This window comes from Diabrotica virgifera, chromosome 1 (genome assembly GCF_917563875.1).
Source record: "Diabrotica virgifera virgifera chromosome 1, PGI_DIABVI_V3a".
Taxonomy (NCBI): domain Eukaryota; kingdom Metazoa; phylum Arthropoda; class Insecta; order Coleoptera; family Chrysomelidae; genus Diabrotica; species Diabrotica virgifera.
The window spans coordinates 262607711-262634632 of record NC_065443.1 but is presented as its reverse complement, the minus strand read 5'-3'; the positions used below and the strand labels follow the sequence as shown (position 1 = coordinate 262634632).

At 32.0% G+C, this 26922-nt stretch overlaps 1 protein-coding gene across 1 annotated transcript in view; it reads right to left on the bottom strand.

The window, feature by feature from the left end:
• LOC114329438 (G protein-activated inward rectifier potassium channel 3) overlaps nucleotides 1-26922 on the bottom strand; it is a 273370-nt gene that overhangs the window by 179613 nt on the left and 66835 nt on the right. Inside the window, exon 2 of the mRNA XM_028278543.2 lies at nucleotides 12823-13200. Within this exon, the coding sequence (XP_028134344.1) occupies nucleotides 12823-13079 (257 nt within the window). The 5' untranslated portion in view covers nucleotides 13080-13200. The remainder of the gene's footprint in view (nucleotides 1-12822; nucleotides 13201-26922) is intronic.

The window sequence follows — 26922 nt, the reverse complement described above, 5'->3', positions numbered from 1 at the left end:
CAGGATCCAGACCTAATATGCATAGAGACAATGAGAGGCAAAAAAATATATAACAAAAATTTGGAAAATTGGATTTATGCGCATTATGAACAATACGATAAACATATATAGCGAATTAAAATATCCATATTATAAGAACACTCAGAGGTCAATTATTACAATGTAAAAATAAAATATTTATTTTCATTCTTTCCTAATATCAGACAACGCCGTCGCTCCGAGAGTAATTGTACTAGATTTTGAGAATACCTTTCATAAAATAATCTGCTTCTGTTGTGTGACGCCGCCGAAATCTATCGCATTGAAACTTTTAAAGATATAATGTCACCTTTGTTGATAAAAATATAATACGAATAGCATATCCACTGTTACGGACACCCAGTCAATTGTTTTTCCTTATCAGTTAGTGGGAATAATACCATACATCGTAAAGACTAAACGTCCTACTTATAAACTTTTTGCAGAGTGTGCAATTAGATATTAGGTCAATAATAGGCCAAACAAAATTTTTTGCTGAAAAAGCACTAGACAAGATATAATGCCCGGCTACCCTGTATAGTCCATTCACTCACGGTAAAATGTTATACAACCTTGAAATTTTAAAGAACCGCTTGGATTTTGGATTGACATGTTTGCGTACACTAGCTAACACGTCAAAAAAGAGATATTGGCCGATGCATGTGTGATTTTGCCCTGGGGATGAGTTTCACCTTTCACCCCTTCTTGGGGGGTTAAAAAACAAAGGTTCAAAATCAGTCAAGGTTAAATAAACTGACTAATTCTAAGCAACTTTTGTTCTATTTTATTCATCTACAAATAAACCAAGTCAATACTTTTCGAGCTATTTGCGACTGAATATGTTCATTTTTCAAAAAAAAAAAAACACACGTTTTTCGACGGTTTTTGCGCAAATGACTCAAAAAGTAAGTATTTTATCGAAAAAAATATTCTAAGCAAAAATATATCTTATAAAAAATTGAAATAAAATGATGCATTTAATGGTAGGGGAACCCAAGCGGGGATTTTTGCAGTAACTGGAGCGCGTCAGGTTATCACATGGGGAGAAACCTTGTACCCTGTAAATGTACCTCTACCATATATTGGCTTTTAATACAGGGGAATTCGTTAAGGGAGGCCCGAAAAAATATATATCCTTAGAAAAACTCGAAATCGTCAGATTAAGATAAGGTAAGTGAAGTACATGCAGAAGAGTGTATAATTAAGGAAATGGGTGAGTCACAAAGTTTCACAAAAAAGCGAATATTTCGCGAAATGAATCTCAGATCGAAAAATTAAAAAGTACGTTCAATATTTTTCAAAAATCTATCGAATGATACTAAACACGACCACCCACGGAGAGGGGGGGGGGTAAATTTTAAATTGTAAATGTGAACCTCACGATATTTCGCGAAAAGAATATGAGATCGAAAAACTGAAAATTACACGTATTCAATATTTTTGAAAAATCTATCGGACACCAAACACAAAATGCAAATTTTTATTAAGAAACAGACTGACTCCCGTGGGACATGGTAGATAGCTCCGTTAGTTAGACTATAGGCAGGGATAGTTTAGATCGTGGGTTCAAACCCACCCAATGTGAGTTGTTTAGACATTTATTAATTTGGTTGGTTTTTACTATGTCTATGTTAAGTCAAGCTGAAAATGTACCTATACGTTTACGTTGTTCTAAGATCTAAATTAATATTTAATAAACAGCAATATGCTAGTGGGTAACTGCGAGACTTGCAAGACTCTTGCTGCAAGACCAAGACCAAGACCAAGACTGGGAGTGCAATACCAAGACCAAGACCAAGACCAGGTGTATTGGTGCAAGACCAAGACCAACACTGTCCAAGTCTCGTCTTGGTCTTGCATTTAGGCAACACTACTTGACGCAGATGCTCACAGGCCATGGCTACTTCCGTAACTACTTTTTTAACTTCAGGAAGGCACAGTCCGACCAGTGCCTTAGTATGGTATTTCGGACACTGTGAGATACACGGTTTTGGAGTGCCTGTGTTGGGTGGTTGAAAAGGAGACGTTTGGGAGAAAATGATAAGAGATAAGTAATGGTGGATTCCAGAGAATCACCGTCAAAAGAGCAATAAGAACCCTGGTAGAGCATCAAAATTCATCCTCATCATCGCAATGTGTCTGTTGTACAGAATACAAGAAAGACACAACAGTAATTAAAGCAAGATTTTGTACCATCGATATGATACGTATAATATGAAACAATTGTATTAAATTAACGGAAGATAGATTTTAAAAGAAAGAAAAAATTCTCCTACATAAAACAGATAGAATGAAGAAAAAATTGGAAAAAGGTGCAAAATATTAAAGATTGATTGTTTAGAAACATGCCTATTTACATATTTCCAGCAAATATGATTACAATATATAAATGTTTATTGTACCTACATATCTACATTGAACTTATTCACCACAAGTTGATGTTTTATGTCGAAATAACTTACCGACCGCGTCGAACTGTCAAAACATGAAATATATTTACGAAACCAGGTGTGAACAACTTCCAAACTGTTTTCACCTCTAGTGCTGAACTTAAACTAATTGGCTTTTGATATTACGATTTACCATCAAATCGATTTTTATTTATTTTTTCGCGAGATTTTAAGTTTAACTTTGTTTTGACATCATTAAAATGAAGAATATTGGATATAAACTGATAATTTAACCGATTGGCTGGTGATAACAGATGATGACGAACGTAAAAATGATGTTTGGCTAACGTAGAGAAAGTGATAAATTTGAAATTCGTTTTCAGCCATCAATCTATTTGCGATTTACTTAGCTTTAGGATTCTAATTATATACAAGAGCTGTGTGTAATGGTTAATACCATTCGTTTTATTAAATCTAAAATCTTTTTTATATGTACCTTTTTAGAAATATGAAAATTTGAGACCTTACGAAGAGAACGAGACTAAAAATAATAAATTAAAATAATAAAAACTTTATTTACAAAGCACCTGTATAGTACAACCATTTGAAAATTACCTTTTTTTTTTTTCTTAAAGGTGATAAAAAATGGAAGTCTAGTAGGTACTCGGCCGATCGATCGGGTCCATCTTTTATACATATACAGTCGAACCCGCTTATTAGAGTACCGCTTATAGGAATATCCCGGTTTAAGGAATAGAATTTTGAGGTTCCGAAACGTTTCTATTTACTCCTTAATAAATTTAACTGCTTATAGGAATACGTTTTTGTAAAATGGTACCGCTTATTAGAATATATTTTTCAGTAACCAAAAACTTTTTATGTACAATTTTCCACGAATTTAAATGATTTCTGGTTTATAGGACCTGTCGATAATAACCAATTTATTACTTACTTTATTACGGGCACCAATTCTAACCTCCGGCAATCATTTACCGATCATAAAGTAGGTACTTTTTCATTTGTGTAAATATTCTGATTGCTCACCCACCACCCACGTCGTTGTCTGTTTAGTTTTTTAGAAACAGTTAATGTAGAAGTCATAACCGTTTTATAGTATGTATTATATGAAGTTTTCTGGAGGGTAAAAATAATGTCAATTTTTTAATTATTATATTTTTAAGCATCAAGTGACTAATATTTTAGGTAACAAAAAAAATTAGTCTCAGATTACCGATTATTTTTCCAGAAAAAAAAAGTCTGTTGTGTGTGTTAATAAGAAAATATGTATATGTACCTATATCTACATTTTATTGCATACATTTCATACTTATTTGTGTATGTATGCGCAGTGCACATATAATGTAGTTTGGTGTTTTAATAACATAAGCAATAGTTATACTATGGTACTGTGTTATTGACATAAAAAGAAATAAAACCATATACATATGTACATCACGTATGTATGTACATGTACATACATACTATGTACATGTACAAAGTGGGTTGTACTATTATGACGTATATTCAGTATATTTATTTCTACTAGCCACCACTGATCGGTTATTAGAATATCCCGGTTATAGGAATAGTTTTGCTTGGCACGAAGGCTATTCCAATAAGCGGGTTCGACGTAGTAACTACATAAAAACTACAGCAACTACATAAAAACTCATATTATGAAAAAATGTTCTTAAATATCTTGGTTGTTTGTTTTATTAATTATAAACAATTTATTGAAAAAATGCTTATTTTCAGGTTTAATTTGCAATCATTTTTTGTTTATAAACATTTTTTAATATAAAAAACCTCACTTTAAAGAGCGAGTATTTTCAAGAAAGTCGTCTGTTAAACGTTTTCATCTACAATGTGTAATTTTTTTTACAATATTGAAATGAATGAAAAAAGTCGCTTTTTTTGCTTATATCTTAAGAGTGTAAATAAATATTTTTTGAAAAATTTAACGCAGATGGAAAGATTACATTATTACCGAGGGCCGAAACACCTTAGAGTAAACGAAAGCATTTTTGACTGGGTTATTTGAAATTAAATATTACACTAATTTTTCTCATTTTGTTTCACCCATAAAAGTTCTCAGGGATTTTCGACCCTCGGTAGTGATGTAATCTTTTATTCTGCGTTTAATTTTTTCAAAAATATTTACTAGTTTTCTCAGGATTCGAAAAAAATGAATCAATTTAAAATGCATATGACCGAGATTTTGCGCCTACACTCTTATTAAAAAACACAGTAAAAATTTAGATACCCACGAGATGATATACCTTTTCTATTGACTTCCACCAGATATTCCAATTGGTTCAAATTGTTTAGGATAAATACATATATTGAATTCATGTGTAAGATACGTATATTGAATGCATGCGTAAGATAAATACGTGTATATTGAATTCATGTGTAAGACGATGCTGTAGTCTTATGGCTGAATATAATAAGATTATTTTACGTTGCAAAATTCACTATTCCATTATTACAAACCGTTTAACAATATCGTTGATATCGTTTTTTCTAATAATAACGCTCGCTCAACGCTGTGAGCTCGTAGGTAGAGGGGATAATTAAAAATTCGCGAGCGCCAGTAGTGACAAGTTTGTAAACCTTTACTGGAAATTTGCTTTTTGACGTTCTGCATTAAGAGTTGCATATTATAGCTTTTAAATGTCTCACGAAAATTGTTGTATTAAAGAGTGTCGAAATACTGGTTACAATAGTAACTGTGTATTCTACAACTTTCCTGTCGCTAAGCATAAGGTGATTCAACGACAAAAATGGATTGATGCAATTAGAAAAAAGTAAGTAAACACAATTTTAATTTTAAAACGGTAGAAAAATTTGAGCTAAAGGATCAGTTAACACACTCTCGAATTTTGACGGTTTCAATTTTACAATCCAATCTTGAAACAAAATTTGAATGCGTGAACATAACGACCAATCACAGCAAACGTAAGATGCCGTTAACTGTCATTAATAAGTTAATATTTAAGAAGTATTATACTATAATTATATTAAATTATTATACTTTTTTGCAGAATAAATTTTTTCTAATATTAGTTGTCAACATAAACGTCAAAACGATAAGCAAAATCTTAAAAATAATCATAATGAATAGTAAATTCTGTACTTACTGCTATTAATTATCGATTACAATCCAATTACTTCTTTACGTTCTAAATATTATTCGATAAGAATTAAATAATAAGTTTGAAACAACTATTATTTGCTTTTCTACTGTCCTCTTTAAAATTCCGGCCGAAATAGGAACACTAGCCAACCGTTAGATGGCGATAGCAGCCATACCAGCAAAACTCACAGAGTATTATAGGCAACACTTTTTTCTTTCCAGAAAATTTCCGGTAAAAGTTATACTAGTAATCCTGTAGGTAGGTGGCGATACCAGCGAAGCTCGGAGCCGATACTCTGTTTATTGAACCCAGTCCTAACTGTCTAATTTTTTAGTAAATTTAGTAATTACCTAATTTTTTTAGTTTATAAAATTTTAACTTCGACTGGAATTGAGTGAAAATTACACTACAACCAGGCACACGTGCGCATAGCCAATATTAATTGTATCTTAGAGTATAAAAATATTCGCACTCAGTTTATTAACAAAATAGAATCGCTACAATAAAAACTAAGGTGTAACTAGTTATTTTCATCAAACTGCCTTTATCTTTTTCATCTTTACTCAGATTTCAGTATCTGAAACTCTCTTTCGGTCCTTTTCCTTGACGAAAGAAGGTAAATTCGTGGCCAAAGTATCCTTTATTTGCTTTCTTCTATATTTGTCGTCTCTTGTGCTTATATATTGTAAAAGCCGGTGATACAGGATGCAGCCAGAAAGCAGTTTCTTAACGAAAAGTCTTGAATTTAAAATATTGTTTATTATTTTATTTCAATTATTCTAATTGTATAAAAGTAGTAAACTTTGTATCCAGGGCTTTTCGTCTTCCTCGTATTACGAGAGATGTCGCTGTTTTGCATCTCAAAAGGTGGAAACATTGCATCGTGATATTTTCCCTTAAATAGGCAGGATTGTTGATACTTGTTTCAGAGTTGTGACTGCATAGCTTCATTGAGGATGCATAGATGCTGAAATAGCTATATGGAGATGGTGGTCCAACTCTGAATCAAATAAAAACAAAAACTGCCTTTATCTTTATCTATCTTGTTTATTTTCAATTATTTTTAGTCGTTTATAGTTTCTAGCCATCCTATGACTTTACAGCCCATTGCGAGCCCTGGCCTCCCTTAGCCTCAGCTCTATCCGTGAAGGCTGTAACCATCTTCCTCCACAATTGACTGCGCAGGAGATTTCTTGCGTCGTCATCCAATCATCCTCCCATTGCTTTCTCAGTCTTCAAATAGGTCTCTTCCCCGGTGCTCTTGCATTCACCAATTTTTTTGGTAGAATGTTTTCTTCCATTCTCAATACATGGCCTGTCCAATGAAGATGCTCTAGGCGAGCTTACTGATATAAAGGTAGTTCACGGACAAAAATATTGCATATGCATGTAGAATGAAATATTTTGTGCTGTTATCCTTTATCATTGGAATTGGATTTCTTTTCCGAATGTGATGTTTTAAAGTATCCTATAAATACTGTAATCGAATTTAAATCTGATCTGAGCTTTATGCTGGCCAGTATAATTTTTAAATTGAATTTCATCAAGGTAAGTCTTCACTTTGCTAGCAACATGAAGACATGAAGACGTTCATTAACTCCAATATATCATCACCAATATGGTTTTAAAATGGCAAAACATGATCTTCTTAAATGTTTTCAATGTACATATCAGTTGGCATCTGTCTAACCACCTCCGCGTGCTCGGTATGTCCTTTCAAAGCAAGACCGCTCCGTAACACTATGCTGCCACCACCAAAACTAACGCTCTGTATGAGGTTACAATTGACATACTCTTCTCCAACTCTTCTGTAGACGAAATTTTGTAAATCTTTCTTCCATATGATGAACGCTATGCCAGATCTAGCCTTATACAGAGTGTTAATTTTGGTGGTGCCGGCATAGTGCTATGGAGTGGTATTTCTTGAAAAGGAGATACCGAACTTGTAGAGGTGATTGGGTGAATGACAGCTGATATGTATAGGGTGGCCGGAAAGTCACTTTATAGTAATGAATTGCTGTTGTTGTACTACATAGAGAAAAAATAATATCACAACTTTATTTGTAAGTTATTTATTACTTATTTATTTATCAACATCGGTGTCCATACCTCCATTGTCGCAACACAACTTGATACGACGCCATGTTCGTATGCTCATCCGTCTCAGCATGTCCGGAGTTATTGACGTACAAGCTTGACGAACTCTGTTTCTTTAGATCTACCTTCTTAATTGTACTTCGTTTAATGTGCTTCTCGCGATTTAAATATCTAATTCATATCAAAGTATACCATATTGGTTAAGGTGATTTTTCTTCTAAGCTCTGCATCGTCAGTGTTGTCCTTTGTGATGTTGACTCCTAAATAGTTAAAACTATCTACTTTTTCTAAGTTGTCAACTGTCAGGTAGGGTCGTGTTGCCCTCTCCGATCGGTCTTTTCAACATACACCATCGAAAAGACCCAAAATGCTCACAGAAGAATTAGGAACCCAACAGAAGACGAAAAACCGAAGTCGAAAAACCGAAGACGGAAAACCGTTTGTAAAAACCATCCTGCCATATGTAAAGGGCACAACAGAGAAAATAGGAAGAGTGCGTTTAAAGTTTAGCATTTATAGTTATAGCACCTAATGAAGCTAGGACAAATAATCCCCGGACAAATAATCCCGGACAAAAAATCCCCACAAATTATCCCCGGACAAAAAATCCCCGGACAAATAATCCCCGCACAAAAAACTCCACAAAAAATCCCGGACAAATAATCCCCACAAATTTTTTTGGACAAAATATCCCCACAATAAATCCCGGACAAAAAATCCCAAGAAATATTTGTTACCGAATAGTTCTCTAAAAGTTTTCCCGAAATTTTTAGTCCAGGAACGAAAGCTTTTCACCTCGCAATTTTTACAGAATGGATCAATTTGCTTAAAAATTTGAGAATAAGTAATGGATAGTCCATGGATCAAAATCTATATGATGCCGACAGGCGCTTTTACCATGGGGGTGGTTGCCACCCCATGTCGGGGGTGGAAATGTTTTATTATATTTTGACCGCAAAAGTTAATAAAAACGTTCATTCTAAGCAAAAAATGTTCTATACTTTTTTTTGATAAAATTGTTTTTGATTTATTCGCCATCGAAAGTGTTAGTTTTACACCTAAAAAATCAATGTTTTTCGATGGTATACTCATTTACGATTCACTCAATTTTTGCCGTAGAACAAATTTTATCAATCCAGGTTCTTGGGAATTAAATTACCTATAATTTCATATTTAAACATTTTTCCGTATCTCTGACGCTAATCTTTATATTCTGAAGAAAATTGCATTTTTTACCAAATTGCAGACATTCGTTATTCGTTTTAAACTTCAGTTTTTTAAAGACTAATCGTTCTGAGCCAGTCTTCAACTTCTAGAATCTATTAATAATACATAAATAAAGAAGAATAAATAAGGGTAATGAATAAAAACACCGCTAACTTACATTATTATATTTCCAATTGGATTTCTCCTTTTTTTTTCAAAAAAATATATTGATATTTTAACCGTAACTTTTTTATTTTTTATCTTAGAAAGTTTGTTAAAAAATAATTTTATAGGTTTTTACAAGATCTATAAGGCTATTCATATTAAATCCTTTTAAAATTTTTAGTCACAAAAAGAGGTGGCATTAAAAGGGTTGGTAAAGGTGGTTTTTGCATGATATTACAAGTATTAATTGTCAATAACTCACTCAATTTTTGCCGTAAAAAATTTTTTGAAAACCACGTTCTTGGAAATTAAATAAGCTACCATTTCATATTTAAATATTTTTTTCGTATCTCTGATGCTAATCTTTCTATTCTGAAGGAAAAGGCATCATTTACCAAACTACAAAAACTCGTTATTCGCTTTTAACTCCATTTTTTTTTAAACTAATCATTCTAAGCCAATCAAACTTCCAGAACCTATGAACAATACATAAATCAAGAAAACCAAATCAGATCAATGACCAATTTTAATTAGGGTGGTGATTAGGGGGTTGTTTACGATCACTTTTTTATGAAACAAATATGGACTGACATTCTTTTCATTATAAGTCACTTAATTTTTTTAGCTACAGATTTTTTTTCATTTCTGGAGATCATATTTTTAAATACTCATAATTTTAAAAACTAAATTAGTTTCAACAAGTTATCCTCGAAAAATGCATAGTTTTCCCGTCCTTTGACTTTGAAACTACAATATTTAGCATTTGACGAAGAAGAGCCAACATATAAAATAAAGTATAGCTCGATTATTATTGGTCTTAAAGAAAATAAAGAAAAACGGTTTTGTTTATTTTTTTAAAAGGTACATTTTTGTTAAGTAACGTTGTTTTGATAAAATTAAAACGTTTTGAGTTATCAGCAGAAAACTGATTAAAAACATTGATTTTTTCGATATAAAACTAACACTTTCGATAGCGAATAAATCGAAAATGATTAATTTTATCAAAAAAACCTATAGAATCTTTTTTGCTTATAATGAATGTTTTTACCAACTCTTGCGGTCAAAATATAATAAAAATTTCCAACTACAAGATGGGGTGGCAACTACCCCCATGGTAAAAGCGCCTTTTGGAATGATATATATATATATATTTTGATCCTTGGACTATCCACTACTTATTCTCAAATTTTCAAGCAAATCGATCCATTCTGTAAAAATTGCGAGCTTTTGTCCTATTTTAAGCTTTATTACTTGGACTATTTACCAAATTTCGAATTTCAATTCCATGCTGAAAACTTCAAATTTTACATGACAAAGAAGTGTGAGTTTTTTTTCAAAAATCGTGGAAGATGTGGGGAATGAACTAAGGCCCCGTTGTCAGGAGAGGCGCTTAACGCGCGTTTTGATAACGCCCGATTACAACTACATACATTTTACTTGAGACCGTTCACATGCCAACGCGCGTTTTAATTACCTAAAACGCGCGTTAGCATGTGAACGGTCTTAAGTAAAATGTATGTAATTGTAATCGGGCGTTATTAAAACGCGCGTTAAGCGCCTCTCCTGATAACGGGGCCTTAGTTCATTCCCCACATCTTCCACGATTTTTGAAAAAACTCACACTCTTTTGTCATGAAAATTTTGAAGTTTTCAGCATGGAATTGGAATTCGAAATTTGGTAAAATTTCGGGAAAACTTTTAGAGAACTATTCGGCAACAAATATTTCTTGGGGATTTTTTGTCCGGGATTTTTTGTGGAGATACTTTTTCCGGGGATTATTTGTCCGGGGATTTTTTGTCCAGGGATAATTTGTGGGGATTTTTTGTCCAGGATTATTTGTCCGGGGATTATTTGTCCGGACCCCCACCTAATAGTAGTACTTATAGTAGTTATCGTATAGGAAACTTCTAATTAAATATTCACTTCCATTACTCAAATTTATGTTCGTCCCATAATACCTCCATTTTTAAGTTTGTTTACATAATTAAAAAATTAATTTACATAATTATTTTTTTATATGACCTAATGTTCATTTTTGCTCCACTAAAAAACTAAACTAATTAAAAACATAAATAGCCCATGCAAAGTCTGAATTGCATGTAACCGTTTTTCAAGCCAGGTGTTGATTGGTGAACCTTGAATTTCTATTGGAGTTCTATTTTTTATACTAATTTACTTTAGATGATTTAGTAAGCAACGTATTTTTAAAAACGGAACAGGACATTAGTCATTTATTCAGTTGTTAAAGTTTGCTGCATTTAATTTTCGTAAGGTTGGTGTTACCTTGGTATGTAGGTATGTCTGTGTTTATTTTGACAGCAATGCACTTAATGTTAAAGTTTTAAATATCTACAATTCTTACGTAATATAGGTATACCTATATTTTTCAATAAATTCTTTAGTTCACTATTTTTCCATAATGTGTCCAGCAAATGTAAATATAATTCCTGATGTAACAACTCTCCAGAAATACAATCCAATTATTTGGTCAGGTAAAACATCACACCAAAGCTCCATTTATTCTAACATGTAACTTTCTAGCAAATTGACTATTAGGTTGAATACTGTAATATAATAATTTTCAGTAGCTCAGTACGGACAGATTTACGATAAAATGGTTCCATTAATCGTCAAGTTTGCTTTATCAGAAAATCAAAAATATTGTAGTGAAAGAAGCGGCTATTCAAAAGATTTTCACCAATGATTGCACAGATAATCACAATCACCTCGCGTCATAATCACAATCTTGGAAGATGTGAATAAATTTCGGTCTGAGATGATTTTTGAGAAGAATTTTTTGCGAGGAAATTTTCTGTGAGTGGCTCTCGCTAAAACCAACTTTCGCTTCTCTTTTTCGTAAATTTAGCTTCATATTTTTCCTTATTGAATGCTTAGCTAGGACAGTAGCAGCATCATCGTTATGTATGTCTTTTTTGATTTTTTTTTTCAATAGATCCTGACTCGTTTAATTTCTTTAATAATTTTTGTAAATATACTTCTGGATAAAAATCTAGATCTACTTCAAATAGAGATGGGCTATAGCATGCCAACAGTGGATGCAAGAGGTTGAGGAATGATGATGATGACTTCTGGATATCTTTTATTAAATATTTAAATTGCATCTTGTACGAAAGCCCCAATACCATAACATTTTACTTACAAGATATATTCTATGAAATATTCTATTGAAAAGGTAGCACTATTGAATAAAATGGCAATTTTGAAATGATTAAACGGAGTTGACAGTCACTTAGGTATATTGTGCAGGTCACTCACTAGATTATTGACGTAACCGTTACTCACTAAATTATTACATTTCCATACCTAATTCAAAAATTCATACCAATTTACACATAACTGACTATAAAATGAGGCAGGTTTTGAAAATAGTTATTCATGAAACAGTTCGTGAAGTATGCTTTTTGCGAACGCACGCGATGTTTAGAGCACGAGCGACAACGAAGCAAGTTAAATAAAGAATTGAATTATCTTTTAAATGAGCTATCACACAACCCCTACTATCATTTAAAAAATCAACGATTACCTCATCACGCCCAGATGGATGACGTCACTAGTGACGTCAATATATACCAAAAAGTCCTAATTTAAAAATAAAAATCGACCTGTCTGAGGATTTTTCTTTAAATTTGCCCATTCTCGAGATAGGTAATGAATTTATGCAAACTCAAACGTCCTCACTGTATATAACATTTAACGTAGCAGTGCTACAACACCTTCTTAAAACAATAATTACTATTGTAGTGTCTTACGAAGAAGTATAATAAATCAAAAAGCTCAAATGACTTACCTACCAAGCCTGTTGTTAAGTTGAATCGGCCCATCTTTCGATCCAATCGAGTACCTCAACTTGTTCAAAGAACCCAAAAGGCTATTATCCGATTTCCTTCTTGACTCTAACTTCTTGCCAATTTGCGCAGCTGGTAGCAAAGCTGGTAACGTCGGAGCAGTTTGGCTATGTCCAAGAAGTTTCTCGAATTGGTCCGAGTTTCTGCCGTTGCCATCTACGTACACATCTTCCAGAATCGCTTGATTATTGTTTGTCATTCTTTTATCAATTTAATGCTAGTAGATAATTAATAATAAGTTATTTGATCACAGATGAATTCGTTCTGGTTGATTATCACAGCACTTTGGTAAAGGAACTTTTCTTGAGGAGGTTTTGTACCTGCAATAAAAAAATCTGTATAAAAATTTGTATAATTATCTAAAAGGGAGGTTCCCTAGGTTGGCTGTATACCATATAGTTAAAAAACTCTAACAAGAAGTAAAACCACTTCTATGTAAATTGGTATATTTATTAAAACTTAAAAATCCCAATGGATTGAATAAAAATGTCCAATTCAGAACGTTTTCAGACCTATCGGTCCATCATCAGTGAATCTACAATAAAATAAGTAATCCCACTATTAGAATTGAAAGATGGTTGAAATTTTTAAAAGCTAAAAATGTGGTTAGATTACTTACGTGCATACTTGCTAAATAGCCCCAGAACCAAACAATGGTTGAATTTAAAATTCAATTTACATTATTTAAAAATAATATTAAACAGGCTAAACGCCGATGTTACAGGATATTGCCTATGGGAACATGGTGAAACCCTACCAAAACCTCAATCAACCATCTTAGGCCAACTTTGACTATAAAGTGACAGCCTATTTTCCTTGACAAGCCTTAGTCATTAGTGTCACTTTATAGTCAAAGTTGGCCTAAGATGGTTGATTGAGGTTTTGGTAGGGTTTCACCATGTTCCCATAGGCAATATCCTGTAACATCGGCGTTTAGCCTGTTTAATATTATTTTTAAATAATGTAAATTGAATTTTAAATTCAACCATTGTTTGGTTCTGGGGCTATTTAGCAAGTATGCACGTAAGTAATCTAACCACATTTTTAGCTTTTAAAAATTTCAACCATCTTTCAATTCTAATAGTGGGATTACTTATTTTATTGTAGATTCACTGATGATGGACCGATAGGTCTGAAAACGTTCTGAATTGGACATTTTTATTCAATCCATTGGGATTTTTAAGTTTTAATAAATATACCAATTTACATAGAAGTGGTTTTACTTCTTGTTAGAGTTTTTTGTATAATTATCTTAAAAAACATTTTCAGAATTCACTGGTTTATATTAAAATATCATGAATAACTAATAATATGCAAAATGTAGATCCGCAAAACTAAAAGTCTTCTTCTTCTTCCTTTATATAAGCAGCTTTGCTTGTTCATTGGCGAGTTGCCTCTATGGAAGTTTGTTACTCCATCTCTTGCGCGGTCGACCGATATTTCTTCTATCACTTGGTCATTTCAAAATAAAAATAAATAAAGAAATATTCAAAGAAAAAATTAAAAACCCAATGCTCGAAACTCTGAACGAACATAGGAGATAAATGGAAAGGCAAGAAGAGTGTATTGTAAACGGATTTCATAAGAAACAATTAGAAACAACATAACACTAATAAAAAAAAAACGAAAAAAAACTTATTCATCAAAACAAGAAATCGACATTAGAATTTGCGGAAATATATAAAGCTATTAGGGCAACAGATAAAAGAGAAGAAAAAAGGAACAAACTAAATGGTTAAGACTAAAACTGGGAAAAACAAAAATAAATGCAATTTTTTTCGGCAACCGTCCATTAGAAATCGTTCATACTGCAGCTGATTGCCTTATTGTACATCTTCCATTTATTCATGATACCAATTTCAGAATTTTGAAACTCTGTATGAGACTATGCAGGTCTAGTGTATTGGTATCATGTTTTTGGACTCGGTACTCTCCAAAAAGTGCTTGCTTTGTGCAATCAAATGCCTCGCACTTATGCCATATAAGTGTCCAGTGCCTCGCACTTAATCTCTTTATTTGTGTCTAGTTGTTCTCTGGTGTAGCATCCAATGCCAGATATTTAAATGCATTAACTATCTCAGTGTTCTATCGGATCTATATGTAGGAAAGCATCAGCATGTGGTTCTTGGCTAAATGTCATAATATTTTTCTTAATGACTTTCATTTTTAGATCCATTTCCATCCTGTCGTGTATACGCAATATAACAATTCTCAAAGGTGCTGGGTACTATTGCACAATATGACCATAGACTGGTGTATCGTAGTACAAGAAAGGCCATCAGCATATGAAATAGCATTAATTAGCTTTGTACGTAGTTTGAAAGTTATATCCGAGTAGAAGTTGAAAAATAACGGGGAGGGAATGCATCCCTGTCTGATGCCTCGTTGAATATTCGTTGGTTAGGCTTCCATCAATTCCAGCTACTGTTGGAATATCTATTTCTAATACAAGTTCTCTATGATACCGACATCTCCACTATTGAGTGCCGATAATCTTAATATATGTATGTTCAAAAGTGTTCCATACTGTGCCTTATCTAAAGCTTCTTTGTAATTAATGAGAGCTACATAGACATTTTTACATTGGTCGCGACGCTTTTGGAGAAGTATATTTAAGTCAAAAGCTGCCACACTAGATTTCATCTAGGTTGTTCCGCCGTATTATTCTTCCGTGTACCATTTAGGAGAAAAATATTTAGTGTGTGAAATATCACACTGATTAATCTGTATTTGTCGAACTTTTGCTTGCTGTTTTATTTGAAAGTGCTATAAAAACAGACTTTCAGCCATTGTATACATATTGTTAAAAGCAACTATTAGCCCAGTATATGAACGGGAAATTCGGCGATACCGTGTAATTTTCAGGGGCAACTCCAAATTGCATGAAAATTTCGATTTAGGTTCTACTTATCCTCCAGTTCAAAGTTGAAATTGTGCCGTTGGTTGCTTTTACTTGGGGGGTGACAGTCACCCCTTCTCGGGGGTGAAAAAACATACGTTCAAGATAAGACCGGAAATAGATAAATTGACTGATTTTAAGCAACTTTTGTTCTATAGAGTTTTTTATTAAGTCAATACTTTTCGAGTTATTTGCCACTGAAAATGTTGATTTTTCGACAAAAAAACTATGATTTCAGACGGTTTTTCGCAAATAACTCAAAAAGTAAATATTTTATCGAAAAAAATATACTTAGCAAAAGTGTAGCTTATAAAAAACCCAAAAAAATCGTGTATCAGTAAAGTCTATCAATCAAATAAAAACAAAGTTGTAGCTCATGAAAAAGACGTTCTTATTCATCTAATTCCAAATCGAATATTTAAAGGTGAAATCACCGAAAAATTAAGCACTTTTCGGGAAAAACCCATTTAAACTTTTTTAAAGTGTTTATAAGAAGCTTTGTTTTAATTGTTGATAAAAGTTTTAGCATTAAAAATAAGCAAGCTACGCTCAAAATAAAGTTGGCCTCTTTTTTTTGTAAAAAATCATGAAAATCTCGCCGTGTTTAGCTCCCCAAATGAAATTTATCGCTACCGCTTTACAAACAATTTACTTACCTATCTATTTTTTATATGATCTGTCAGTCTCACCGGTTTAAAGTGTTTATTTTTGAAAGGGTTATAATTGAGAAAGCTTGAATGGGTCACTAATCACGAGTGTATGCAAATTTTGAACAGCCATATCTTAACCAATTTGTGTCTTACGGAGAAACAAAATGAAACTAGCATATTTATACTAGCAAAACCTACATTTTTTTTAACTCTTTAAGATTTTTCTTATCACTAATACTTTTTAAGTTATTTTGAAAAAATTTTATTTTTCAAAAATTTTTAGAAAGTTTTTTTTTACTATAAAACCAAATGTTTTTAAAAATAAGCACTTCAAACCAATCAAACTTACAGATCATATAAACAATACACAAACAGATAAAATATATGGTAAAGCCAAACGATTAATTTCATTTAGGGTGCTAAATAGAGGGAGGTTTTCACGATTTTTGTTACCAAAAAAAGGGGCCAACTTTTTTTTCCGTGTAACTCGTTTATTTTTGATGCTGTAAACTTTTGTAAAAAAAAAAAAACAAATAATAATCTTTTTTTAGATACTTTAAAAAAGTTAATTAGGTTTTCCCGAAAAACGCTTCTTTCTTCGGTGATTTCGCGTTGAATTATTCGATTTGGAATTAGACGAATAAGAACGTATTTTTCATGAGCTACAACTTTGCTTCTACTTAATTTGTAGACTTTACTGGTCCACCATTTTTTGGTTTTTTTATAGGCTACACTTTGGCTAAAAATATTTTTTTCGATAAAATATTTACTTTTTGAGTTTATTTGGGAAAAACGGTCTGAAAACGTAGTTTTTTTGTCGAAAAATCAACATTTTAAATCGCGAATAACTCGAAAAGTATTGACTTACGTAAAAAACTTTATGGAACAAAAGGTGCTTAAAATAAGTCAATTTATCCATTTCCGGCCTTATTTTAAACACGCGTTTTTCATCCCCGAGAAGGGGTAAATGTCACCCCCAAGTAAAAGCAACCAACGGCACAAATTCAACTTTGAAGTGGAGGGTAAGTAGAACCTAAATCCAAATTTTCTAGCAATTCGAAGTTGCCCCTGGAAATTACACTCCAAAACGGTCATTTATTGGGCTATATAGCACTTAGTTAAAAATTCTGTTGGAATGTTGTTTGGTTCAGTTTGAATTTTTGGTGTTAACTGATTTTATAGCATGAAGAACTTCAGATTTTAAAACTTCTGGCCTTCGTCTTGTATTACCCTGCAATTACACTATATACTTGATCTGTCGTCTTAAACAATTCAATTATATACCTAATATATATTTCAAGCAATTCCTCTCTATCATTTTTCATGAATAATAGTTTTTTCCGCATTATCTACCAGAATATTAGCGGTTTTCTGATTATACAAGCCAACAACTTCCTAAATTTTCGTATTGAACGTATCGTACTTCCTTCCAAATTATTTCATTTCATGTAGGTCATTCACTTCTATGTAGCGGCCATATTTTCAGATAGAAGGAAGACTATTTGGAAAAGACATCACAAAATGAATGATGCTACCCATTCGCTACCTAGTCCAATAAACTGAAAATAACTGCATTGAAGTGGAAACTGTTCTACAATTCTATTAGACAAATAGACTAAAGATGAAAGAAGATTATTAGAAATTGTAAATCATAGTTATATCTTCTTTTTCTTTAGGTGCTGTCTCTAATTGAAGTTGGCGATGTTTATTAAAAGTCATTCAATGTTTACATAGCGAAACCGTACCGGACAGACTACGTGACTTGTCGCATTAGGATCTTATAAGATTAGATTATTTAAATGCCGTCTCCGAGTCGGAGGTCGGCAATCATCATATCTATTCGGATTTTAGAGACGGCTGCTCTGAAAAGTTCATTTGGTGTACATCCGTAACATTCTCTCAGGTTGCGCAGCCACGATATTCTGCGTCTCCCTCTTTTTACCTTGAATCTTTCCATACATAATCAATTTAGAAAAGGCCTATCTCTAAAATTAGATTTTATAAGATCAGATAAGCAAAAAATTTAGTGACCATAGACGAGATAATTAGAAAAATTTTTGTACCTAGCTAAAATAGACAAAAATAGAGAAGGTTTAGAAGAGGCCTATGTCTAAAATTAGATGTCTTGAGGTTAATATATACATAGTATGAATGTTATTTTTATAAGGGATTGGCCACAGTTTGGTTGTAATGACAATTACATTTTTACCTAAAAAATATTTGACGTTTCGATTTCAACTCCCGAAACCATTTTCAAAAGAGTGATGATGGAGAAAAGAATTTATGTTGAAAAAGAATGTGTGGGTACTTTGTACGCACGTAAGAAGTTATACTTCTATTATTAGCCCAATAAATGATCGTTTTAGAGTGTAATTTTCAGGGTCAACTCAAAATTGCATGAAAATTTGGATTTAGGTTCTACTTACCCTCCACTTCAAAGTTGAATTTGTGACATTTAGCCCTTCTCGGGGGGTGAAAAACGCGTGTTTAAAATAAGGCCGGAAATGGACCAATTGACTTATTTTAAGCACCTTTTGTTCTATAAAGTTTTTTACGTAAGTCAATACTTTTCAAGTTATTCGCGATTTAAAATGTTGATTTTTCGACAATGAAACTACGTTTTCAGACAGTTTTTCCCAAATAACTCAAAAAGTAAATATTTTATCGAAAAAAATATTTTTAGCAAAAGTGTAACCTATAAAAACACGAAAAAATGGTGTACCAGTAAAGTCTACAAATTGAGCAGAAGCAAAGTTGTAGCTCATGAAAAATACGTTCTTATTCGTCTAATTCCAAATCGAATAATTCAACGTGAAATCACCGAAAAAAGAAGCGTCTTTCGGGAAAACCTTATTAACATTTTTAAATTATCGAAAAAAGGTTATTACTTGCTTTTTACAAAAGTTTACAGCATCAAAAATAAACGAGTTACACTGAAAAAAAAGTTGGCTCCTTTTTTTTGTTAAAAAAAATCGTGAAAACTTCCCTCTATTTAGCACCCCAAATGAAATTAATCGTTTGGCTTTACCATCTATTGTAACTGTATGTGTATTGTTTATATGATCTGTAGGTTTGATTGGTTTAAAGTGCTTATTTTTGAAAACATTTGGTTTTATAGTAAAAAAAAAATTTCTAAAAATTTTTGAAAAATTTAATTTTTTCAAAATAACTTAAAAAGTATTAGTGATAAGAAAAATCTTAAAGAGTAAAAAAATGTAGGTTTTGCTATTATAAATATGCTAGTTTCATTTTGTTTCTCCGTAAGACAAAAATTGGTTAAGATATGGCTGTTCAAAATTTGCATACACTCGTGATTAGTGACCCATTCAAGCTTTCTCAATTATAAGCCTTTCAAAAAACACTTTAGACCGGTGAGACTGACAGATCATATAAAAAATAGATAGTTAATGCCCGGTTGCACCAACAGATCTTAAGCTTAAGTCGAGAATATCATAATAATTAATATAATATAATTATAATATATTACAATAAGAATACCATAATATAATGATATATATCATTGATAATAAGGTAAGAATCTAAAATTATGGTGCAACGTAACTGATACTCAAGGAGGCCCTATCTATAAGTAGAGCTTAGCTAAGCTGGAGCTTAAGATCTGTTGGTGCAACCAGGCATAAGTAAATTGTTTGTAAAGCGGTAGCGATTAATTTCATTTCGGGAGCTAAACACGGCGAGATTTTCATGATTTTTTACAAAAAAAAAGAGGGCCAACTTTATTTTGAGCGTAACTCGCTTATTTTTAATGCTAAAACTTTTGTTAACAATTAAAACAAAGCTTTTTATAAACACTTTAAAAAAGTTTAAATGGGGTTTTCCCGAAGAGTGCTTAATTTTTTAATGATTTCACCTTGAAATATTCGATTTGGAATTAGACGAATAAGAACGTATTTTTCATGAGCTACAACTTTGTTTTTATTTAATTGACAGACTTTACTGATACACCATTTTTTTGGGTTTTTTATAAGCTACACTTTTGCTGAGGATGTTTTTTCGATAAAATATTTACTTTTTGAGTTATTTGCGAAAAACCGTCTGAAAACGTCTGCCATTTTCAATGGCAAATAACTCGAAAAGTATTGACTTACGTAAAAAACTCTATAAAACAAAAGTTGCTTAAAATCAGTCAATTTATCCATTTCCGGTCTTATCTTGAACGTATGTTTTTTCACCCCCAAGAAGGGGTGACTGTCACTCCCCAAGTAAAAGCAACCAACGGCACAATTTCAACTTTGAAGCGGAGGGTAAGTATAACCTAAATCCAAATTTTCATGCAATTCGGAGTTGCCCATGAAAATTACACGGTATCGCCGAATTTCCCGTTCCTTTACTGGGCTATATATGATTTCAACGAAATAAATATACTTTACTTAAAACAGTTATTTGTATTTTATTTAATTATTAAACTAATTTTGATATTACCACTTTCAAAAAATTTTTATTAAAACAATACCAAAAATTAAAAAAAAAAGGAAAAAGAAAATAAAAAGAAAAAAAGAATCGTCCGTATCCGGATTTGAACCCGGGACCTCCGCGATCTGTAGTCGAATGCTCTACCAATAACCCATCAGCAGTGGGAGCACGCAAAATAGAATTATATTTTAGTGACGTCACGTTACCTAGGAATCGTCGATTCTTTTATTATGAAATTCTATTTTGTGACGTCATTTTCTCTTATTATAAAATAGAATTCTATTTTGCGTGCTCTGGGCCCAGGGCTTTGTGCACACGACTTCTCAGAAGTAATTACAAACCACGGTGACAAACAGATCAAAGTGAAGTATAAAAATATAAAAATGTTTAATACTTATATCTTACTCCCGAGGAAGACAAATCCAAAGACACAAATATTATAATAAATATATTTACTGAAAACACTAACATATTCTTTTTAAAACTTATTTACGCTGATACATACATAACTTGAATGATTTAGCAACGAACAACACACTGTCTTTGTGCGCATGCGCCCAGAATAATAAAAATTCACTTTCAATCGCGCCTAAAGAAGTATAATTTCAAAAAGGCGTTTATAACCGCTGCTTGTTGTTGATGTTATGTTATGTCAAAATAAAAAAAATTAAGGTTTGGGTACTTTTGTCCTATGTTGTCCCTATGTTGTCTTAGGTAACACCCATGGTTTGGCTGAAAATATAGGAGAGTGGATGTTTTATGCCATATGATACATAAAATTCTGATTATTCTTGGTGTTAATGAGTTAGTCTATGTTTTATGTGATTCTGTGTTTGGGAGTATTCGTAAATTATGAGTTTTGATGTATGTAAATATTGTAAATTGCATTTTGTGTATTGTGCGTTGCATATGTACCTATAGTGTAGGATTGGGGCTTGTGTTTCACATTTTCCTATCCGCTATTGCTGGTATATTCTTGTTGTTCCTCTTTAAGTACTGGAACCAAACCCTGCTGCATTTTTCCGATGTATTTGCTACACATTTTTCTTCACTTAGTAGTATGCGAGATTCTTCTTTGATTTTTCTCTTTTTTATGTTTGTTTCTTCCATGATTATTGATACATCTTTTCACTATGGTCTGTGTTAATTGTCTCAGGCATGAAGTTTGAATATTTGTGATTAATCGAAACCCCTGTTTTTGATGTATGTTTCGTATTCGTTTATTCTGATTCTTCGTCGTCTTGCAGTTTCACCGACATGTGTGTTATTGGCTTTAGTTTTGAACAGGATAGATCTGAGTGTGTTGGTTGTTTTAACTGTTGTGATGTACTTATTTCCTATCCTTTTTAATATTTCTGATAAGCCCTTCACATATGGTATTCTTGTCATCCTGAAGACCCTCTTTTGGTATGATGTATCTTCAGACTGTGTCATGTTTAAGACGAATAATTGTCATCGGTTGGATAAATATCTATATTATAAAACATTTACTGAGGAATTAATAGATGAAAAATTTAAATATAATTGTAGAAAAACGTATTTTTTCTGTGTTGCTATTCTGTAATTATTAGCACTGCTTCTGTCAAATAACTCGATCTGGATCTTCCGGTACATTAAAATAACAATAATAATTTCTAGCCTAATGACGTTGGCGTACCATGAAATTATTCACGTTGATGATATACCAGATTTTTCGAAATTGGTCTCTTAAAATTGCAAATCAGTCACAATTGGATGATCGGAAAGTGGAATCATATCCGCTTTTTAAAAATACAGACCTTGGCCGAATAATTAAACGCAATATAGAATTAAATATAATTGCATAGATATAATAAAATACATATATCGATTTGTTATGTGTTAATGTGTTATTAGTTTGTAAATATTTTAAAACAGATGCTCCAGTAAATTAATAAACTGTTACTTTATTACCATTAAATTTACTAAGGGCTGTTTTCCTGGCCGCTATTTTCAATTGGAATATCTTGGGGGAGTCAATAGAAAAGGCGTGAGTATCGAGATTTTTACTGCGTTATGGTTTTTTATTAACGTTCAAAAAGATATAATCCATTGAAATGTTACATTTAGTGTGCATTTCTTAGAGGAGTCAATTTTATTTTTTTAATGTGTAGGGGGGTTCAGTAGAAGCTTAAGTTCAAGTTTTTGTGGTCGCCACCCTTGTCCCCCGGCCGCCATATTGGAAAAAGGGCTGCAAAGGGCTTTCGCGCTGTATCTGCTAAACTAGCAACCCTACAGAAAATTTAGATACACACAAAATGTAGCAAATTAAATTTTCTACAATTCTATATCTATTACTTTTTATCGTCAAGTGACCAACAAAAAAGTTATAAACAAAAATAAGAGAAAATTTTGTAAGTAAGTTTCCTTTTGGAGGTTCTAACTTTTTTTCCGTTCATTTCACAATAAAATAACATAATAGCTATTTTGTAGAGGATTTTTCAATGAACAATTTTCTCTATAAAGTTGTTTAATTTTATTTATTATCTAGGTTTTACAGCGCTCCAAACTTGACCAGATTGTCTAATTCTCATAGGAATACAATAAAAACAATACTTTAATTAAAATTACGTTATGCCGACCACGAAAATCAAATTTAAGGTGAATGACGAATTTTGGTCATTTTTATGTTTTCGAGGTCGCTGAATCCGAATATGAAGTTTATTTTTATCTATAGTTGGTGGAACATGTTCAAAAGTCAAATTTTATACAAAAATGCCAAACATTAATTTTTATGATTTTTCAAATTTATCTCGCTGTATCTTTGGTCGCTGTAAATATTTCCTTTTGAAAATTTTACTGTGTCATCTTTGAGGTATGTAGATAACAATCAAATTTGTCCAAAATGTTTAAACACATTATAAAAGGAGTTGTTAATTTTTAAACATTTTGTCACCATATTTCGTTAGTTTCATGTTTAGTTAAAAAAGTTGAGTGACAAACTTTATAGTAGATAATTTTAACCAACACAGCAATAAAATATGATTCATGAAAAAGTTTTTTGGAAAATTTTAAGTCAAAATATACAATAGGAAAAAAGTTACGTTACTTCATAGATAAGCGGCACACCCCAAAAAACGCTTATATCTCGAGATCCTGGTTACGGTGTGGTGGATGGCTAATTTTGATCATACTTTATGATTTTGATATAAAAAATAGTTTTTTTGTTCTTCTTAAGAATTTTTCATTTTGCGGTTGCGTCATTCTTCTTCTGGACCGGCGAATTTGTCCTCAAACAACTTCTTGGGCGTTTTCATATATGCTTAGGGTTAAAAGCTTTATAGTGGGGAGAAAGGTCAAAAATACATTAATTATAGCATAGGAATGTTAAAATCATAATAAATTGTATGAATAAGAAATATATATAGACAGAAAAGTAAGCCTAACGTTTTTTTTTTATTGTATCCCTGTGAGAATTCGAGCATCTGGTCAAGTTTGGAGAGCTGTAAAACCTATATAAATAAACAGAATTAAATAACCTTATAGTGGAAATTGTTTGCTGAAAAACCCTCTACCAAATTGATATACTGTTATTTTATTTTAAAATGAACTGAAAAAAAGTTCCTCCAAAAGGAAACTTGTTAAAAAATGTTTACTTATTTTTGTTTATATCTTTTTTGTTGGTCACTTGACGATAAAAAGTAATACAAACAAAATTGTAGAAAATTTAATTTGCTACATTTTATGTTTAATTAGATTTTTCGTAGGGTTGTTAGTTTACGAGATATAGCGAGAAACCCCTTTGCACCCCATTTCCAAGATGGCGGCCGGCTGACAAGGGTGGCGACCCCAAAAACTTGAACTTAAGCTTCTACTGATACCACCTAAACATTAAAGAAATAAAATTGACTCCTCTAAGAAATGCAAGGTATGGCCTAAAAAATGTAACATTTTAATGGCCTACTACTTTTTTATTCATTTCAACACTGTGAAAAAACTACGCATTGTAAATGAAACCGTTCACTTTACACCGTTAGGTAGAAAGGTTTGGATTATATACATAGAGGGGCTATATTATGGAATAAATTCATTTTATCTAAAATGGACAATTTTTGAGAAAAATTCCGAAACAGGTCCATTTTTTATTTTTAAATTACAACTTTTTGACATATATTTCATACTAGTGACGTCATCCATCTGAGTGTGATGAAGTAATCGATGTTTTTTAAATAGGAATAGGGGTCGTGTGGCAGCTCATTTGAAAGGGTGTTCAATTCTCTATTCAGTAATATAAACATTATATCAATATTTGTACAGGGCGACCAAGAAAATTATTTTTGAATTTAATTAATTGACGCAAAAAGAAGGATGTATGTAATTTATTTGACTCAAAATATATTGTACTGCTGTCAAAAAATAGAAAAAAAAATGTTTATTTTACAAATAAACATTTCTTTTCGCTTAAATTAAAAACAGCCTCCCACCTACCTATGTATTGGCAGTTTGAACATTTAATTTAAGCCAAAAGCAATGTTTATTTGCCAAATAAACATTTTTTTCCATTTTCTAACAGCAATACAATGTATTTTGAGTTAAATAAATTACATACATTCTTCCTTTTGCGTCAATTATTTTAATTCAAAATCATAATCAATTATTATCAATGGGAAATAAGCCAAAATTTTACCAAAAAAAATGATTTTTTGAACGTTTTGACGCCGAAGTCGGGTGTCGTTGTCAAAATACAAAATAATACTGTTCTTGGTCACCATGTATAAATAATGATATTACTGTTTATATTACTAAATATAGAATTAAACACCCTGCCAAAGGGGTACCACACGACCCCTATTCCCATTTAAAAAAATCATCGATTACGTCATCACGCTCAGATGAATGACGTCACTAGTATGAAAGATATGCCATAATTTTTAACTATAAAACCAATTTCTTTTCAAAAATAAGCTCTTCAAACCGGTCAAACTCACGGAGCATATAAACAATACACATAAATTTAACGTAAATGGTAAAGCGGTAACGATAATTGAATTTAGCGTGCTAAATAGAGAAATATTTTGTCGATTTTTTTTTACCAAAAAAAGGTGCTAACTTTTTTTCAGCGTAACTCGTTTATTTTTGATGTTAGAAACTTTTTTAAAAAATAAAAATAAAAATAAAAATAAAGCTTGTTTTAAATATTTAAAAAAAATGTTAATAAGTTTTTCCCGAAACTTGCTTCATTTTTCGGTGATTTCACGTTGAAATATTCGATTTGGAATTAGACGAATAAGAAAGTATTTTTGATGAACTACAACTTTGCTTTTGCTCCTTTATAGACTTTACTAATACACCGTTTCTTTCGTTTTATAAGTTATACTTTTTTCGATAAATATTTACTTTTTAAGTTATTTGCGAAAAACGTCTAAAAACGTAGTTTGTTTGTCGAAAAATAAAAATTTTCAATCGCAGATAACTCGAAAATTGTTGACTTACATAAAAAACTCAATCGAAGGAAAGTTGCTTAAAATGAGTCAATTTATCCATTTTCGGGTTTATTTTAAACACGCGTTTTTTCACCCCCCAGAAGGGATGACTGTCACCCCCCAAGTAAAAGCAACGAACGGCACAATTTCAACTTTGAAATAGAGGGTAAGTAGAACCTAAATTCAAATTTTCATGCAATTCGGGGTTGTCCTTGAAAATTACACTCCAAAACGGTCATTTACTGCGCTAGATCGAAAAAACCAAATTTAACTGTCAAATGACCATATAAAATTGTTTGAAATGATTGCTTTGAAAAATTTGCTGCCGCTAAATCACACAGGGGATTTTTAATTTGTTAATATTTTTTATCACAAAGTAACCGCTTGACGAAACATTGCCCATTATTGAGCGTATGTAGTAGAACTGTCGATCATACTCGAAGATTGTGCAATACATAATATTGAGCCAATTAACTAGAGAGTTCGATTTTATAATATGGCATCGTCTGTTGGCAATATTGTGCAATACTGGAATATTGTGCAATACTGATTCAGTTTTGTTGTTCATAGAGGGTACTTTATGTATAGGTAGAATACTAACCGGATGCTAAGACACAG